At 39.6% G+C, this 19,710-nt stretch overlaps 1 protein-coding gene across 1 annotated transcript in view; it reads left to right on the top strand.

The window, feature by feature from the left end:
- Positions 1 to 19,710, top strand: part of LOC133650060 (striated muscle preferentially expressed protein kinase-like) — a 137,934-nt gene that overhangs the window by 55,220 nt on the left and 63,004 nt on the right. Inside the window, exons 3-14 of the mRNA XM_062046896.1 lie at positions 1,113 to 1,263; positions 2,129 to 2,854; positions 2,932 to 3,260; positions 5,745 to 5,873; positions 5,956 to 6,138; positions 11,315 to 11,472; positions 11,535 to 11,623; positions 11,707 to 11,882; positions 14,584 to 14,767; positions 18,298 to 18,371; positions 18,454 to 18,612; positions 18,695 to 18,884. Coding sequence (XP_061902880.1) covers positions 1,113 to 1,263; positions 2,129 to 2,854; positions 2,932 to 3,260; positions 5,745 to 5,873; positions 5,956 to 6,138; positions 11,315 to 11,472; positions 11,535 to 11,623; positions 11,707 to 11,882; positions 14,584 to 14,767; positions 18,298 to 18,371; positions 18,454 to 18,612; positions 18,695 to 18,884 — 2,548 coding nt within the window. The remainder of the gene's footprint in view (positions 1 to 1,112; positions 1,264 to 2,128; positions 2,855 to 2,931; positions 3,261 to 5,744; positions 5,874 to 5,955; positions 6,139 to 11,314; positions 11,473 to 11,534; positions 11,624 to 11,706; positions 11,883 to 14,583; positions 14,768 to 18,297; positions 18,372 to 18,453; positions 18,613 to 18,694; positions 18,885 to 19,710) is intronic.

The raw sequence follows: 19,710 nt of genomic DNA, 5'->3' as shown, positions 1-19,710 counted from the left end.
TTGATACACCTGTCCTGCTGTTTGGCTCCGGTGCAGACCGTAATCGAGGAGCACAGGGAAGACCTTCCTTCCAGGGAGGATGTTTTCGTGGGGGGGGTAACACCCTTCACTTTACCCAGCAATGGGTCTGCTAAGCTCCGCTTTTGGGTCAGAATGACGAGGCCGCCGATTCGTGACAATCTGGTTGCTTCATAATTAGTTTTGCAGGACACAACCGGACCCGTTCACCAGTTTACTGCGCAGTGCACACGCTCCCTCTTTCTCTTTCTTCTCGCCCACTCACTCACTGACGTCACTCAGACAACACGTTACCATTCTCACAAACACTATAAGTTAACCAGCTCTCCTGCTGTGCACATATAGATACATAACATGTAAATACGTAGACACACACATAGCTGCTTGGATTGATGTCAAATATTAGCGGAGTTAAGACCGCCCATCTAGCGTCAACTAATGCAAGGGTAACGACAGAATTTTGTAACAAATTGCTACAATTTGTGTTATATCTTTAACAAATGTGTCTTTTACCTGCTACGTGGCTTATCTGTGAACATTTATCCATAGTTTTGTTTTAAGTACTTACTAATAAATGTATTTTTCTTAAAGCACGGATCAGGATTGGCAACCATAAATCATGAAGCATTTAATATAATGTCAATAAAACTTTTGGTAACACCTTAGTATGGGGAACATATTGTAAGTAACAAAGACTTAATTTAGAGTTATTTGTTATCGTTAGGGTTAGGGTTAGAGGGTTAGGGTTAGGGTTAGGGTTAGGGTTAGGGTTAGGGTTGGAGGGTTAGGGTTGGGGTTGGGGTTAGGGTTGTTGTATAATAAGGCCATGCAGAATAAGGCATTACTAAGTACTAAATAATGACTAATTAAGAGCCAATATGTTACTTATTTGCATGTTAATAAGCAACTAATTAATGGTGAATACTAAAGTGTTACCAAACCAAACCAAAGTGAGTCAGCCTCAACCCGGGCTTGGAACTGGCTCAGGTTACTCAGCTATCACTAACAATAACTTGAGTCAAAAAGAAGTCGGGAAAATCATCGGTTTACTCATGATGTACATTACTTTCACACGGTTCTCTCTGTCCATCCAGGAGAGGGGGATCGGATGATGGACTATAACCCCGATGGTTCCGATCGCCAGTCCACACTTCCAGGCTCGTACGACCCAATTGTAGAGCGGGAGCTCCGGACGCTGAACTCTCGACCCCCAGGGCCCAACATGGACCCCACAAACCCATCCAGGCAAGCGCTTGGCAGCGGTCCTGCAGAAGGCCCCCTGCCTGTCCGTCACCTGGGTGTTGAACCACTGATCCGGGCGTCTCACGCTAACCTTGCGCGCCCCATTCAAGGGTCAGAGGAAAGTGTTTCTGTAGGCAGCGACTACTACGGCAGCATGTTCAGCCTCTACCGGGGGAGAACATTCTCCATGCCCTTATAGAAGATTCCAAAGTATCCTCCAACCCAAATTTTGAAAAGACGTTCAAGCCAAGCCACACATTCCCCGTAAACCCAACTAGCAACAATGAGTCGTCTTGTTAGCATTGCTCTGAGTTCTTTTCATTTACATTAGTTTTGGCGCCACACTTTCCTTTGACTTGATGTTGCTGTGACTTCTTCTTAACCCTTACATGTTACAAAGGCACTGACATTGTTTCTTTGGACTGTGAGTTCTTTTGCTGCACGTGAACCGGACCCTCACCTTTCTACAAACACTTTTTACGCTTGCAGTGGCATGAGTGAGTTTCTGACCTTGATCTAAGTTACTATTAGCATGAACACAACTTTCTAATAGGGTTTCCCTTCGAGGCATGACCTTTTTTGTATTTGACATTTTCCAAGTCAAGATGTAACAGTTTATTTTTCACTTCACCACATTCAGATAACATTTTTGACCCATTGCCATATAAAGCCATACAGGTGGCTCCTTTTAACTTTGTTACTATGTCATCTGTGATTGTCTGGTGTGTTCCAACTGAAAAAACTAGCAAAATGCAAGAATATTGCAACAAAGTGACACAGACAGATGTTTGTTCCTTCCAAAACTTCTGGTATCTCTAAAGGACATCTAACTAAATGCCTCGTTTCCCTCCAACCCTCATCCCTTCAGGACTCAAAACGATGAAGAAATATATGGGAGTTTCTCCCATGCGCCTCTGACCTCTCCTCAACCACCTCCCATCACACACATAAACCACACCAATGCCTCAAATCCAGGCGAGAATCAACCCAGACCTCCAAATGATTCAGATAAGGCTTCCAAACTGGCTCGTGCAGGGCCAAAGATCTCTGACAAGGTCCGGGCTTTTGAGGAGCGAAGGTTGAGTGTGGATCTGCCGGACCTTGTTGGATCTATTCCAGGGCTGGATTGTAGAGAAAAGAACAAGGAAGCCACACAAAAACGGACAGCCTTCAAGCAACGAGCCTCCTCTCTGGAGGACAACAACAGCTTCTCACAGCGCGTTCAGAGCTACCAGAACAAGTTCACGGAGGAACTGGACAGGATTAAAAAGCTCGTTAGAACAGACATAAAAAAGTCATATTCTACTGAGCAGCTACCACGAAAAGATTGTTTGATGACAAGCAAGGTGGAGCCCATCCCTCCAGAGGTGGTTAAAAAACTGGAGGCAAGGCGAGATCTGGAAGGAACTCGGGCCTGGGAGGCTGGCAGACCGCAAACTAAAGTTTCTAAAAGAGCGAAGCCAAGCCCAAAGAAAAACACAGCACATTACTCATCGCAAGGCAGCACTGGGAATAATAGTGTTGCCATGGAGACAGCACCAGTTCACCAGTTGCCAGGGCAACCATTGACAACAGCCAAGACCGGGCTCATCAGGTTTGAAGGGAGAAACATCTATTGACGAAGGTGTTAGACTATAAAATGACTCAGTTTTTCTTTGTGTTTGAATTCAGGGAAACCACACAGAGTTCTTCACACACTCTCGTTGCCGCCTTACCAGAACACCGATCTGCTTCACGCAAGGACAAGGACAGATCCCACAGTCCGACAGGAAAAAGAGCGTTGCCGGTCACGGTGAGGGAAGCCGGGTCGCAGTATCCAGCCAAGCCCCCGAGGCTCACCCCGTCACCCACGCCTTCCACCAGCCCACACCTGAAGAGATGCAAGGCCATTCCCGCCATCCTGGTGGAAGATGAAACTGTCCCAACTGAACATGATGAAAGTGAAATGGGGAGGAAGGAGGAGAAACGTGACAAAGGCAAGATCGGTCACTCTGAAGAAGGTAGATCTCACCTCTCTTATAACCGATTTTATAAACCAAAAGAGTTTCCTGATTTCAGGGTCTCTGTTGGTTTCAACATGTCAAATTTAAGACTTTTTAGGACTTTTTTAAGACCATCTTGAAAATAATTTAAGACTAAGTAAAATCAGAGGTTCAGAATGAATTTTAAGTATATGAATTCATTCACTGCTCGTTCACATTGGAAAACAAAACGGTTAAACTGACTAAATACACCAGGAGCTTCTCTAGTGTAAACTACTTGAAAAAAATATTAGCAAATATTGTAACAGCCAATTTTCAGATTTGCCATAAAAGTGTTTTCTTGCAAAAGGTGCAGTGTGCTTTTGTCAGGCTTGGTCAAAAATAGGACTCAGATGCAGAGTGGGGAACAATCCGGCAGGCTTTTATTTTGAATGCTACTTTTCACCTCCAGAGACAGGGCAATTCAACAATGGCTATAATCTGACAAACTAGCCGAAAAGGTTCCACAAAAAGGGAACAACCGAAAATCAAAAATATCAATCGTGAACTATACTTAGCGCAGAATATAACTATGAAATTTATCAATAACAAAAAACGCTCCAAAAGGAAGAAGAAACAATGGCTATAAAACTTCTTCACTGTTTCTTTGTAGAAAATTAGTTAACAGAATTTCCCTCAAAAACTTTGAAAAAGAAGGAACTGTAAGAATAACTGAAACTCACCACTTTGACTGCAAAACTATATAACCAAAATCACTCTGCTGAAGAGGAGAAAAGGAAACTCAAAATACCAACAAGGGAATTCAGGATCAGGATACTGTTGCGTTGACCAGATGTTCCTCCAGGGAATTTAAGTTTCTGGTCACTACCAAGTTCTTTTTATGGCACATAAGCTGAAATTTAAATTGATCACCAGGCAGTAGTTGGTATTTTGTGGTTTATTCTCAAATTTTTGACAATAATGAGACCAGCCTTGCATAACCCATTCAGATGTGTGGCTCCCCCCGGTCTGCCTCGCTTCCCCCTTCACGTTCTCTCCTACCCTCTTCTTTCCCTCCCTCCTCCCCACCTTGTTGTTATGTCTACTGTTTGCATTCCAATGCTTCAAGGCCTACACACATTACTATGTAGACTGAACTGGAAAAACACTAGCTGTCTTGTAATATAACTATGGAAGTAAAGAAGTAACACTTAAATATGGATTAATGTAAAAAATCTGGTTCCATCAATACTCAAAAGCGAGACGAGACAAGGCTTGGGCATTAAGCTTGAGATGCACGAGCCAACGAGACATTCTGGCACAGAACAAAGGGAGGCGTGGGCTTATAAGACACATGGGGGTAATGGGGAACAGGTGGAAACAATCAGGGATCAGGGATGACTTGAGACTGATGACACTTAAGGAAGGGCAAGTGACCTGAAACGAGAGGAGAGTTACTTTTCAAACTAAGACATGAAATTCACATGACCGCAGTGTGACAGCTTCATGTAACATCAACATCAGCAATGCCAGTTCCCTCTAAGGTGCGCGCCTGCGCAATTGCGCACTGCTCTAGCGTCCTCTGCGCACAGCAAATATATGCCGCGCACCAAATCAAATCCCATCTGAATTCTAAACAAAATAAACACATTTATCATGTGTAATTTTGCAATGCAACTCTGAGTGACAGTGACAACAAGCGGCCCTAACGGTGTTCGCCAACACCGTTCAATTATTGTAACGTCTATCGAGATGCTTCGAGGACAGGAATTATATTGATCACTTTATTGAGCAAAACTGTTTATATTCGGCCATAACCACACCAAAAACATGAGTAAAAAACTTCTATCTCGAAAAACTAGTCATTTTCTGCCGTACAAACCAGGCCAAAACCAACTTGTCATCTGTCACCAACACGCATACCATAAAACCACTGGTGCGTTTATGGCCACACAAAAAGTCGGACAACTCAAACCCCACACAAAGTTACACTATGACTCCTCAGTCATACGTGTGCTTATTCTACTGTCATTTATTATTAATGTTAATTTATTGATATTAATCATGGAAATGCTGTTACTAGAGAAAGTTACAGGAATGCACACTTCATCCTATGCTTACATTTCATTGTGCAACATGAGGATGTTTAAGGGGAACTAAATGTGATCTCTGAAAGGGGTACAAATGATTTCCAAAGCAGGACCCCCACCCAGACATATTGTACAACACTAATCCATAGCTTATGAAAAACAAGATTTATTTTATTTTCATTACAAGTGGGCCAAATCACTAATATTACTAAATAATCTCATGAAAATGACTCCTCTCATTTGAGTGTTATTATAAAAGATTGGTTTGAGACAGGTGTGCTGCTCACCTGTGCTCCACTGAATGCTCAGGGAGTTTTTGTGTTTGCTCACACACATGAACAATTAGAGGGAACATTGATGTGAACATCATCTAAATTCAAGACAAGAAAAAATAGACAGAATATTAAAGAAGTCTTTTCCTTTTGTATCCCAGGCGTATCACCTGACGGTGACGAGGGAGCTGAACCACCAAGATTTAAGACGCCACTTAAAGACACCATTGCACCCTGCAGCTCCGAGGTCACGCTGACATGCACAATCCGTGGCAAACCACCCCCTACAGGTACAGCCCAGGACTGCACTTGAATGCAAATAAGCGCAGGTCAGGAAATCTCTTGAGGAATATTTCATGCTCTCTTCCTCAGTGAGGTGGACAAAGAACAGCGAGGATATCCGAAACGATTCCCTCCGCGTGGTCAAGGCCGAGGGCCACAAGCATAGTCTGGTGATCAGGTGTAGTGGGTCCAGTGATGCGGGATGGTATTGTGTGACAGCTGTCAACGCAGCAGGCAAAGCTTCCTGTAAGGCGACTCTCCACATCCTGTCAGGTGAGGACGGAAATGACTGGCTGAGACATTACTTTCAGGATTGTTGTGGTCTTGACACTGGCCGTTAAGACGGTGTTTGACAAGATGAATGAAACTCACCTTCAAATCCTCACAGTATTCCAAAATGCACATTAAAGTCAGATAATTGAAACAATAAAGTTAGGTTAGGTTGGCAATGATGCAGTGATTTGTAGATAGTCCATACCAAACCTTACAACACGAACACTTTCATCATTTTGATCAAATGGCACATATTTTAAAGTACCAATGATAGTCACACGCACACACTAGGTGTGGCGGAATTATTCTCTGCATTTGACCCATCACCCTTGATCGCCCCCTGGGAGGTGAGGGGAGCAGTGGGCAGCATCATTTTTGGTGATTTAACCCCCAATTCCAACCCTTAATGCTGAGAGGTAATGGGTCCCATTTTTATAGTCTTTGGTATGACTCGGCCGGGGTTTGAACTCACGACCTACCGATCTCAGGGCGCACACTCTAACCTTTCTACATATTGTTGATCATGAATTCAGTTAGCATGGATGCAAATTTACATGGGCACCCCAAATACACAACAATAGGTACATACAGGTAATAAAAGTTGATATTGCATAATACGACCCTTTTAAAGGTTTATTCACTTTTGTGCGGCACTATACTGTGTATAGGCAGGTCCCTCTTAAGGATAATTTCAATATAATGTATTCTGGTTACATAATCTGTGTTTATCTAAACCAAAGTCTCCAAACTACGGCCTGCGGGCCGGATACGTTCCACCAGCGTCCAAAATCCAGCCCGCGGGAAGTCCCAAATTAAAAATAAATAAATAAATATGTATATATATATATATATATATATATATATATATATATATATATATATATATATATATATATATATATATATATATATATATATATATATGTGCATATTTTATTTTATTTTATCTTATTTTTTTAATTTAAAAAAAAAAATAAAATAAATAAAAAATAAATAAATAATTAAAATAAAATAATATATATATATATATATACTTATTTTTTATTAATTAATAACAAATTTTTAAATAAAATAAATAAATACATAAAAAAATATATATATATGTATATTTTATTTGTTATTTTTATTTTATTTTTTATTTTTTTATTTAAAAAATAAAACACATAAATAAATAAAAATAAATAAATAAATACAATAAAATAATAAATATATATATATATATTTTTTGTTTTTTTATTTATTTATTTATTTATTTTTTTAATTTAAAAAATAAAAATAAATAAATAAATAAAATATTTAATTTTTTTATTTTTTTATTTTTTATAATTATTTTTAAAATGTGTCCTTTCTAATCCATTTTCTACCGCTTGTTACTCTCGGGGTCTCTTAGCCGCAAAGGGAAATCATATTGTCTAAAAATGCAAATTTACCATCGATAATGTGATATCATCGCACTCGCACAGCAAGTGCGCGCTCTTTCAGTCAATTAGTGCGCAAGGATTTGATAAAAAAATCCCCTGAAGAGCAGGGAAACCTGCGAAACAGGCTTGTAGGGATGAAATAGCCTGTTTTTTCCTGACCTCACGTTTTTTTCGCTCTACCCCGGTATTGAGCACAGTATAACGGATAAACCACAGAAACCTAGACTATATATATATATATATATATATATATATATATATATATATATATATATATATATATATATATATATATATATATATATATATATATATATATATATATATATATATATATATATATATATATATATATGTATACCTTTTTCTTATTTTATTTTTTTATTTTAATTTTTTTTTGGCACAGCCAATATGGGCATCCACATCAACTATATGATTTGCCTGAGAAGCTGGACAGGACAAAAATAAAAAATAAAAATCCAAAATCCAAAAAAAAATAAAATAAATAAAAATAAAAAAATAAAAAAATAAAAAACATTTTTTTTAACCCAATGCGGCCCCCAAATCAAAAAGTTTGGGGACCCCTGATTAGATCTCTCAAACAGCAGTTACTGTACTTCCAATCTGTTCCAACTGCTGGCATTGAAAATAATTGATTATTTTAAATTACAGCAAATCAAATTTTACCTGAAGCACTTTACTCTCACTGTGCTTCTTTTTGGCGAATAAGAGTTGTTTTCACACATCTGCCACTCCTTCAATGTCAACTTCGGGATCAGCGACGCATTTCATTCGACACGTTGCGCGGCTGCCGTTCATTTCGGAGCGTTACTTAAAGTGATTTGACAAAATGCGACGTCGTGCATAAAAAGCGGGGTATGGTTGAATTTATGCAAATTGGTACATTGGACTTAGTGGTCCGTCCTTTTGTCTGATTATAGTAACAGGCCATCAGCATCCCCTCATTGCAGCGGCGGTTACCATGGCAACCCATTTCATCCTTCAAAACCAGTTCGAAAGGCAGATTCGCTCGTTCAAACGAAAGCACGTGTCACGTCTGGCTTTCAGGATGCGGACGTAGGAGAGATATTCAATCTAGAGGACCTCGTAAAGCAAATGTGTTTAGATTGCGTGTCCACTCTGCTCATGCATGACGGACGGCCCCGCTTTTATACACAAATGCAATTCAGTGTCGCCATCAGCTTGAGCCTGCGTTGCCATATTAGGGCACCGAGTCCACCTTGTCAGTGTATTTTTAGCCACCCTCTTCTTCTTGGGGGTAAATGCACTCTGCCTTGTGTCCCTGTTTGAGCCTTTTATCGCACTGGATGTTCTCCAGGCAGCGTAGGCTAACATCATCTGCAGGAAGCATGGCCCCAATAGCTTTGTTTCTAATGTTTTATTGTTTTGGAAGATCAATATAAATTGCACAATAGACAGCAGCAGCGTGGGCGTCACAATGTCGGGAACGTTGGAGGCTTTATGTACTGGCAACAGCAGGCTTGGATGTGTGCAGCAGCAGCTTTACAAGAGTTGGCAGGTTTACTTAAATACCCCAAGGAGTATTCATCCCCTGCAGACGCAGCTCAGAAAGCTGACTCTTGGTAGGTTGCTGCATTTCAGTTAGATCTTAATTGTTCTTTCTATTTTATGATCAATGATACCGTGACCTATCTTGATTTTTGTACTGTTAGATTTCTGTAGCATTACCGTAGTTTTACTGTTTCTTCCAGTTGGGAAAATATATGTTTTGTTAAGTTGGATTTGCTGTTAAATGCACTCAAAATCAGATTAATATGTGACTGAAATCTAATTTAATCGGCAATATCTGATATACTCTGTGTAAATAGGGGTGGGCCATACTGGGAATGTTGCTATCAGGACGATCCCAAGTGAATACAGGGCTGGTATCGCCCGATATTATGAATTTAATGTCATAACCCATTGAATCAATTGGTAAATGTACCCCTTTATGACTATGATAGCACAGGAACAATATGTTATTGAATAAAACATGTTTTTATAACTGAGTGCCACGATGCAAAATGTAAGTATGTTACGCACGGTTTTTAAGAAAAACATTAACAGTGCAAAAGAACAAAAAAAAAACGCTCAAACGCGACAAAAATGTAATACAAAAATGACAATAGAACAACGTCTGTTCAGTTCACTTTATTCTATTTTACTCCGGACATGCAATCCTGATTACATGTGTGCACAAACTAAGATTACCAGCTTTCATTTCGACAAAAGGAGTAGGAAGAAGCACAGTTTATTAAATGCCACCCTGTCTCCACATCACAACAATCCTCAGAATAATATATATATATATATATATATATATATTTATATATATATATATAATTTAGGTCAGGAAAAAATACAGAGGTTATTTCATCCCTACAAGCCTGTTTCGCGGGTTTCCCAGGCAAACCTTGACTATATATATATATATATATATATATATATATATATATATATATATATATATATATATATATATATATATATATATATATATATATATATATATATATATTTATATATACTTGTCCAGGGTGTTCCCCGCCTACCGCCCAATTGTAGCTGACATAGGCTCCAGCACCCCCCGCGACCCCGAAGGGGACAATCGGTAGAAAATATATATATATAAGGTTAAGGTTAAGAACCACTGCCTTAAAATAAGTGCACTTTTCTTGGTAGAAAAAAAAATTTGACCTTTTTGCTCAATATGTTGAAAAATATTCTTAAATGAAGTAAATGCTAGTGCCATTATCTTGACATAATGATATGCGCTCGGCATTACATTTCTTGAAACCAGCAAACTTATACTAAAAACAAATGTATTGTTCTTAATGGAAAGGCAACAAGGCAAGCGCTTGTTACTCTCGGGGTCTCCTAGCCGCTCAGGCAAATCATATTGTCTAAAAATGCATTTTTCCATGGATAACATGACATCATCGCGCCAAGTGCGTGCTCTTTCAGTCAATTAGTGCGCATATATACAGCCCGGCCCACATTTTTTAAATTGTAATTTGGAAGAATTTATCTGAATGTGCATGAACTATTTCTGCTCAAAATTGTTTGAAATGTTAAATGTTTAAATATTAACTGTCAGTTTACTGTACTGTGCCAACTGTACTACTATATGAGTACCTATTTTCTATTGATTCATTGAAAATAAATGGGGACATTAAACATTAAAATATGTTTTAAGTATGAGACACATTTGTGTCAAATTAATGATTTTCTTTTTTCATGCTTGAAATAAAAAATGATTACTTTAAAAAAGTAGTTTTATACTTGTGAGTGTTGATGACACAGCTTTGCAACAGTTGATATTCTAGTTTCAAGCATGTTTTACTCAATATAGGTCATCAAATCTCAGCAACAAGCTGTAATATCTTACTGAGATCATTTAGGACCAAAACACTTAAAACAAGTAAAACACTCTAACATCAAATCTGCTTAGTGAGAAGAATTATCTTATCAGACAGAAAATAAGCAAATATCACCCTTATTTGAGGTATTTAATCTTACTTAGATTTCAGTTTTTGCAGTATATAGTGTGCATGCTGCACACAACTAAATTGGTAAAGGAATGTAATCAAAGCTGACAGGACCTACTGGTTCTGCCATGTTTGAAGATGAATAATTAAAGTGTGGCATTTTCATGAACCCAATAAGTGACTCGAAAAAAACAGCATGTTTGAAATTAAAACCAGTTTCAAACATGACATCTCATATTCCTCCAGAGCCATGCAAGAGGTCAGTCAGGTCCCCGGAAGCCGGAAGCCCCACCCACCTATCCGATAGGGAGTACATGAACCTGAAGGAGGAGGTGATGGAACACAATCAAGACGCTCCTGCTCTGACCAAAAGTGTCAACTTCAAGGAGCCTCCCTATTTCCAGGTGGGAGAATTGCTGAGCTGAAAGGAACATACAGCAAATACGCTAAATGATGTTTCACACAGGTGGGGCCGTGTGACCAAACAGTGATGGAGGGCCAGGATGTTGTCATCTCAGTCAAAGTCACAGGGCAGCCCAAACATACACTTCACTGGTAAGATAAGTTATTTTTAAACACAATGGCCAGACATGACCCTCGGTTTCATTATCAGACCACTTCATGTTTTGCCGACACAGGCTGAAGGACAACGCTCCGGTGAAGACGGCAGGACGCTTCTCCGTGCAGGAGACGGACTTCGGTTCCAGCGAGATGAAAATCATCTCAGCAAAGAGGTCGGATGCAGGGCTCTACATTTGCAAGGTTGTCAACCAGAGCGGAATAAAACAGGAAGAGTGCAGAGTGGAGGTCAAAGGTGAGCGATCCAAAAATCTCCATTCTCGTACTGGTGACCTACAGTCGTGGTCAAAAGTTCACATACACTTGTTGTCAGGTTCAAACACCGATGGCATTTATTAAACAAGAAAAGAAGCAAAGAATCAAACAGAGACAGGATTCAATTTGGACTCAATATTGAGGAGGGACGCGGCGACTGTACTCTCTGTACAGTCTTTTCACCACGCTCTGACGAAAAAGGTTTACGTTTACTCCCTGTTTACACAACATCTGCTTCCAAAGGAATGGGGGATATGTAAACAGCTCTTGTTTTTGGTCACATTGAAAAGAAAAGAAGAAGATGCCTCGGGCTTGGGTTAGTCCTGGATTCAGCTTGGGCAGGTCTTCGATGACAATAGATAAACCCCTCCCGTCTCATCCCATCGTACACGGCGGAATTTTCCAAGCCTTTGACTTGGTGGAACAAAGACAGCCTCTTGTCTGTTCATTGGGAACTCAGAGAACGGAAAGTTCTTGGATAATTTACATACAATGTTTCTGACATTTGTAAAGAACATCATGTCATGGCTGTCTTGAGTTTCCAATTATTTCTACAACTCTTATTTTTTAGTGATAGAGTGATTGGAGAACATACTTGTTGGTCACATAAAACATTCATGAACAGCTCAATTCAATATAGTGGATCTAACATAATAGTGTGAGAGTCCAGTCCATAGTGGATCTAGCATAATAGTGTGAGAGTCCAGTCCATAGTGGATCTAGCATAATAGTGTAAGAGTCCAGTCCATAGTGGATCTAACATAATAGTGTGAGAGTCCAGTTTATAGTGGATCTAGCATAATAGTGTAAGAGTCCAGTCCATAGTGGATCTAGCATAATAGTGTGAGAGTCCAGTCTATAGTGGATCTAACATAATAGTGTGAGAGTCCAGTCTATAGTGGATCTAACATAATAGTGTGAGAGTCCAGTCTATAGTGGATCTAACATAATAGTGTGAGAGTCCAGTTTATAGTGGATCTAGCATAATAGTGTAAGAGTCCAGTTTATAGTGGATCTAGCATAATAGTGTGAGAGTCCAGTCTATAGGGGATCTAGCATAATAGTGTGAGAGTCCAGTCCATAGTGGATCTAGCATAATAGTGTGAGAGTCCAGTCTATAGTGGATCTAGCATAATAGTGTGAGAGTCCAGTCTATAGTGGATCTAGCATAATAGTGTGAGAGTCCAGTCTATAGTGGATCTAGCATAATAGTGTGAGAGTCCAGTACATAGTGGAGCCAGCAGGAGATCAAAAGTGGTAAAGGAATGGCTAAATCAGGCTAGAATTAAGGTTTTAGAATCAATCATCAATCAATCAATGTTTATTTATATAGCCCTAAATCAGAAGTGTCTCAAAGGGTTGCACAAACCACAACGACATCCTCGGTTCAGAGCCCACATCAGGGCAAGGAAAAACTCACAACCCAGTGGGATGTCAATGTGAATGACTATGAGAAACCTTGGAGAGGACCACAGATGTGGGTGACCCCACCGCCCCTCTAGGGTGGACCGGATGCAATGGATGTCGAGTGGGTCTAGCATACTATTGTGAAAGTCCAGTCCATAGTGGATCTAACATAGTAGTGAGAGTTCAGTCCATAGTGGATCTAACATAATAGTGAGAGTCCAGTCCATAGTGGATCTAACATAATAGTGAGAGTCCAGTCCATAGTGGATCTAACATAATAGTGAGAGTCCAGTCCATAGTGGATCAAACATAATAGTGAGAGTCCAGTCCATAGTGGATCTAACATAATAGTGAGAGTCCAGTCCATAGTGGATCTAGCATAATATTGTGAAAGTCCAGTCCATAGTGGATCTAACATAATATTGTGAAAGTCCAGTCCATAGTGGATCTAACATAATAGTGAGAGTCCAGTCCATAGTGGATCTAACATAATAGTGAGAGTCCAGTCCATAGTGGATCTAACATAATAGTGAGAGTCCAGTCCATAGTGGATCTAACATAATAGTGAGAGTCCAGTCCATAGTGGATCTAACATAATAGTGTTAGAGTCCAGTCCATAGTGGATCTAACATAATAGCGAGAGTCCAGTCCATAGTGGATCTAACATAATAGTGAGAGTCCATTCCATAGTGGATCTAACATAATAGTGAGAGTCCAGTCCATAGTGGGGCCAGCAGGAGACCATCCCAAGCAGAGACAGGTCAGTAGCGCAGAGACGTCCCCAAACGAGCGGTCCACTCCGGGTCCCGACTCTGGGTGGATCTAGAATGGCCTTCCCAAAGTCCTGACTTAAACGTGTGGACAATGCTGAAGAAACAAGTCCATGTCAGAAAAACCAACACATTTAGCTGAACTGCACCAATTTTGTCAAGAGGAGTGGTCAAAAATTCCAGCAGAAGCTTGTGGATGGCTACCAAAAGCGCCTTATTGCAGTGAAACTTGCCAAGGGACATGTAAGCAAATATTAACATTGCTGTATGTATACTTTTGACCCATTTTCAGTAGACCCATAATAAATTCATAAAAGAACCAAACTTCATGAATGTGGTGTGACCAACAAGTATGTGCTCCCATCACTCTATCACAAAAAAATAAGAGTTGTAGAAATGATTGTAAACTCAAGACAGCCATGACATGATGTTCTTTACAAGTGTATGTACACTTTTAACCACGACTGTATTACTGAGAGTTTGTTTGCTCTGCCCATTCATCAGGTGCAGCACAGACCAACTTGAAAATGATGCAGGATATCAAAGACGTGACAGTAAGGGGCGGTGAGTCGGCCATGTTTGAATGCCACGTTGCAGGGCCCCCGGACATGGATGTGGATTGGTTGTCCAACGGGAGGCTGATCCAGCCGGCATTGCTCAACTGCAAGATGCACTTTGACGGCCGGCGGTAAGTTCGTCTGCACTGCAAAAACTGCAATCTAAGTACGATGAAATATCTCAAATAAGGGTGATATTTGCTTATTTTCGGTCTGATAAGATAATTCTTCTCACTAAGCAGATTTTATGTTAGAGTGTTTTACTTGTTTTAAGTGTTTTGCTCCTAAATGATCTCAGTAAGATATTACAGCTTGTTGCTGAGATTTAATGACCTCTTTTGAGTAAAACATGCTTGAAACTAGAATATCAAGTGTTGCAAAGCTGTGTCATCAACACTCACAAGTATAAAACTACTTTTTTAAAGTCATCATTTCTTATTTCAAGCATGAAAAAAAAAATCATGACTTTGACACAATTGTGTCTAATAATTAAAACAGATGACAGCCAAATGGACTTTGCTGTTTTATTTTCAATGAAACAATAGAAAACACGTACTCATATAGTAGTACAGTTGGCACAGTACAGTAAACTGACAGTTAATATTTAAACATTTAACATTTCTAACAATTTTGAACAGAAATAGTTCATGCACATTCAGATAAATTCTTCAAAATTACAATAAAAAAAATTTGGCCGGGGGCCGGGCTGTATATATGCGCACTAATTGACTGAAAGAGCACGCACTTGGCGCGATGATGTCATGTTATCCATGGAAAAATGCATCTTTAGACAATATGATTTGCCTGAGCGGCTAGGAGACCCCGAGAGTAACAAGCGCTTGCCTTGTTGCCTTTCCATTAAGAACAATAAATTAGTTTTTAGTATAAGTTTGCTGGTTTGAAGAAATGTAATGCCGAGCGCATATCATTATGTCAAGATAATGGCACTAGCATTTACTTAACTTAAGAATATTTTTCAACATATTGAGCAAAAAGGTCAAAAAAAAAATTCTACCAAGAAAAGTGCACTTGTTATTAGTGAGAATATACTTATTTTAAGGTATTTTTTGGGTCCGTTGAGGTTAGCTAATTTTACTTGTTTTGGAAAGTCTCGACAAGCCGAATTTTCTTGTTCTATTGGCAGATAATTTTGCTTAGTTCTAATAAAATACCCCTCATTTTTGTAATTTTTTTTCTTGTTTTTGAACACTGACTTTTTGCAGTGTACAACTTGTAGCTGAGATTTGATGACCTATATTGAGTAAAACATGCTTGAAACTAGAATATCAAGTGTTGCAAAGCTGTGTCATCAACACTCACAAGTATAAAACTACTTTTTTAAAGTAATCATTTTTTACTTCAAGCATGAAAAAAAAATTATGATGCCGAGCGCATATCATTATGTCAAGATAATGGCACTAGCATTTACTTAATTTAAGAATATTTTTCAACATATTGAGCAAAAAGGTCTCTTTTTTTTTCTACCAAGAAAAGTGCAGAATATACTTATTTTAAGATATTTTTTGGGTTCATTGAAGTTAGCTAATTTTACTTGTTTTGGAAAGTCTTAACAAGCCGAATTTTCTTGTTCTATTGGCAGATCATTTTGCTTAATTCAAATAAAATATACGGAGCCCCTAAAGTGACATGGGGGAATTTTTTTATTTATTTTTTTAATTTTTAATTTTAATTTTTTTTTAGACATGTATATCGTGCGCAGGAGAAATTAATTTTTATAAAGTTATAAAAAATACAACTTTTTTTTATTTATTTTTTTAGACATGTATACCGTGCGCACGAGAAACTAATTTGTATAAAGTTATAAAAAAAAAAAAAAAATTAACTTTTTTTTTTTTTTTTTTTAGACATGTATCTCGTGCGCATGAGAAACTATCTCGTGCGCACCAAAAAAAAAAAAAAAAAAAAAAAAAAATCCCCCATGTCCCTTTAGGGGCTCCGTATATTTTATTTGAACTAAGCAACATTATCTGCCAATAGAACAACAAAATTCGGCTTGTCAAGACTTTCCAAAACAAGTCAAATTAGCTAACCTCAACGAACCCAAAAAATACCTTAAAATAAGTATATTCTCACTAATAACAAGTGCACTTTTCTTGGTAGAAAAAAAAACCAAAACCTTTTTGCTCAATATGTTGGAAAATATTCTTAAACTAAGTAAATGCTAGTGCCATTATCTTGACATCATGATATGCGCTCGGCATCATAATTTATAAAAAGTTTCTCGTGCGCACGAGATACATGTCTAAAAAAATAAAAAATAAATAAATACAATTATAAAAACAAAAATTTCCCCCATGTCCCTTTAGAGCAGGGGTGTCAAACTCAAATACAGAGGGGGCCAAAATTTAAAACTGAACAAAGCCGCGGGCCAAGGTTGAACAAATTAACCTTTTAATAGGGACCCGAACAAGTTTTGCATTGAATATTGAACAACATGCAAAATCGAGTTTCAAATAATAATAATAATAAAAAAATATCAATGGCATATCAAATAAAATTTTAATAAAAATGTAATGCCTCTTTTCTATTTGCAGCCTTCTGAGGTAAATATCAAAATAAACTTTTTCCACAGGCTAATAATAAAATTGAAAATAAAATAACAATAATGAATGAATCAAACATTCAAGCCTTGAAGTAGCAAGAGAAAGTGCATGAATAAAATGTTAATTATTGCTACACTGATTTGCTTTAACACTGAATATGGAACAAGCAACGCTTATATAACTTAATAGTGCAAAATCAACTTTCAAAAAACAAAGGAAAAAACATCAATGGTATATTAAATAAAATGTTAATAAAAAATGTAATGCCTCTTTTCTATTTGCAGCCTTCTGAGGCAAATATCAACATTAACTTGGTGGGCGGGGGCGGGGTTTGGTGGTAGCGGGGGGTGTATATTGTAGCATCCCGGAAGAGTTACTGCTGCAGGGGGTTCTGGGTATTTGTTCTGTTGTGTTTATGTTGTGTTACGGTGCGGATGTTCTCCCGAAATGTGTTTTGTCATTCTTGTTTGGTGTGGGTTCACAGTGTGGCGCATATTTGTAACAGTGTTAAAGTTGTTTATACGGCAACCCTCAGTGTGACCTGTATGGCTGTTGATCAAGTTGCCTCGCATTAACTTGTGTGTGCAAGAGTTATATAGTATGTGACTGGGCCGGCACGCTGTTTGTATGGAGGGAAAGCGGACGTGACGACAGGTTGTAGAGGACGCTAAAGGCAGTGCCTTTAAGGCATGCCCCCCAATTATGTTGTCCGGGTGGAAGTCGGGAGAAATTCGGGAGAATGGTTGCCCCCGGGAGATTTTCGGGAGGGGCACTGAAATTCGGGAGTCTCCCGGGAAAATCGGGAGTGTTGGCAAATATGAGTATTAGCGGTGAAACAGCGGCACCGCCACTGTTTAATACCGGCGGGCCAGCTCTAATGTTAATTTGATATTGCCTCAAGGGCCAAATGAAATTACACGGCCGGCCAGATTTGGCCCGCGGGCCAGAGTTTGATACCCATGCTTTAGGGGCTCTGTAAAAATACCCCTAATTTTTGTTTAGTTTTTTCTTGTTTTTGAACACTGACTTTTTGCAGTGTGCTTATAGTCCTCTCAGCCTTTGATGTCCTTTCTGCTCGACGCCGTTTCGTCACTCAGGTGCCGCCTGCTGCTCAATTCAGTGCACGAAGATGACAGCGGGACGTACACCTGCAAGTTGAGCACGGCTAAAGGTGAACGACAGACCCACTTACCCTGGTCTCAACAAAGCAATTCTAAGAAAATCTGCATTTTTTTTTTTTTTTTCATTTTTAGAGGAGTTGACCTCCAGTGCAAGCCTGAAGGTCACACCCTCCAAAGAGCCCTTGTTCACTCGCAAGCTGGACATCCTCGAGGTCATCGCAGGTCGCACCGCCCGTTTTGACTGCAAGGTGAGCGGGTCACCGGCACCACAAGTCACCTGGATGCACTTTGGTAGGGAGCTCTCCGGACTTTAATCATGTTTAAAGTTCCTCAGAGGAATATCTTGGATTACCCCCCCCTTACATGCCCTCAGACGCCAGGGTGGAGGAGAGTGACAACGTGCATGTTCTCAGCGAGGGAGGGCGCCACTCGCTGGTCATCGCCAACGTCAGCGGTGACACGGAGGGCTTCTACACGGCCATGGCTCAGAACGTTCACGGAAAGTCTGAATGCACCGCCGAGCTTTACATGCAGGAGCACAGGGCCGCCATCTCTTCTCACATGTAAGATGTCAACACACAAAAAAGGATAAAATACTCTACATTGACCCTTCTTAAAACCCATTTTTAACTTTTTAATCAATCAATGTTTATTTATATAGCCCTAAATCACAAGTGTCTCAAAGGGCTGTACAAGCCACAACGACATCCTCGGTACAGAGCCCACATACGGGCAAGGAAAACTCACCCCAGTGGGACGTCAATGTGAATGACTATGAGAAACCTTGGAGAGGACCGCATATGTGGGTAACCCCCCCGCCCCTCTAGGGGAGACCGAAAGCAATGGATGTCGAGTGGGTCTGACATAATATTGTGAAAGTCCAACACATCAGCGAAAGTCCAGTCCATGGTGGGGCCAGCAGGAACCATCCCGAGCGGGGACGGGTCAGCAGCGTAGAGATGTCCCCAACCGATGCACAGGTCCCGACTCTGGACAACCAGCACTTCATCCGTGGCCACCGGACCTGTGCAACTCCCCCTCCATAAGGGAGAGGGAAGCAGAGAAGGAAAGAAAAGAAACGGCAGATCAACTGGTCTAAAAAGGGAGTCTATTTAAAGGCTAGAGTATATAAATGAGTTTTAAGATGAGACTTAAATGCTTCTACTGAGGTAGCATCTCTAACTTTTACCGGGAGGGCATTCCATAGTATTGGAGCCCGAATAGAAAACGCTCTATAGCCCGCAGACTTTTTTTGGGCTCTGGGAATCACTAATAAGCCGGAGTTCTTTGAACGCAGATTTCTTGTCGGGACATATGGTACAATACAATCGGCAAGATAGGCAGGAGCTTGATTTTTATCTAACAAATTGTTCTTAGGGTAATGTTGCG

Source organism: Entelurus aequoreus, linkage group LG01 (genome assembly GCF_033978785.1).
Source record: "Entelurus aequoreus isolate RoL-2023_Sb linkage group LG01, RoL_Eaeq_v1.1, whole genome shotgun sequence".
NCBI lineage: Eukaryota > Metazoa > Chordata > Actinopteri > Syngnathiformes > Syngnathidae > Entelurus > Entelurus aequoreus.
The sequence above is the reverse complement of the archived record's forward strand: the minus strand, read 5'-3'. Positions and strand labels throughout refer to the sequence as shown.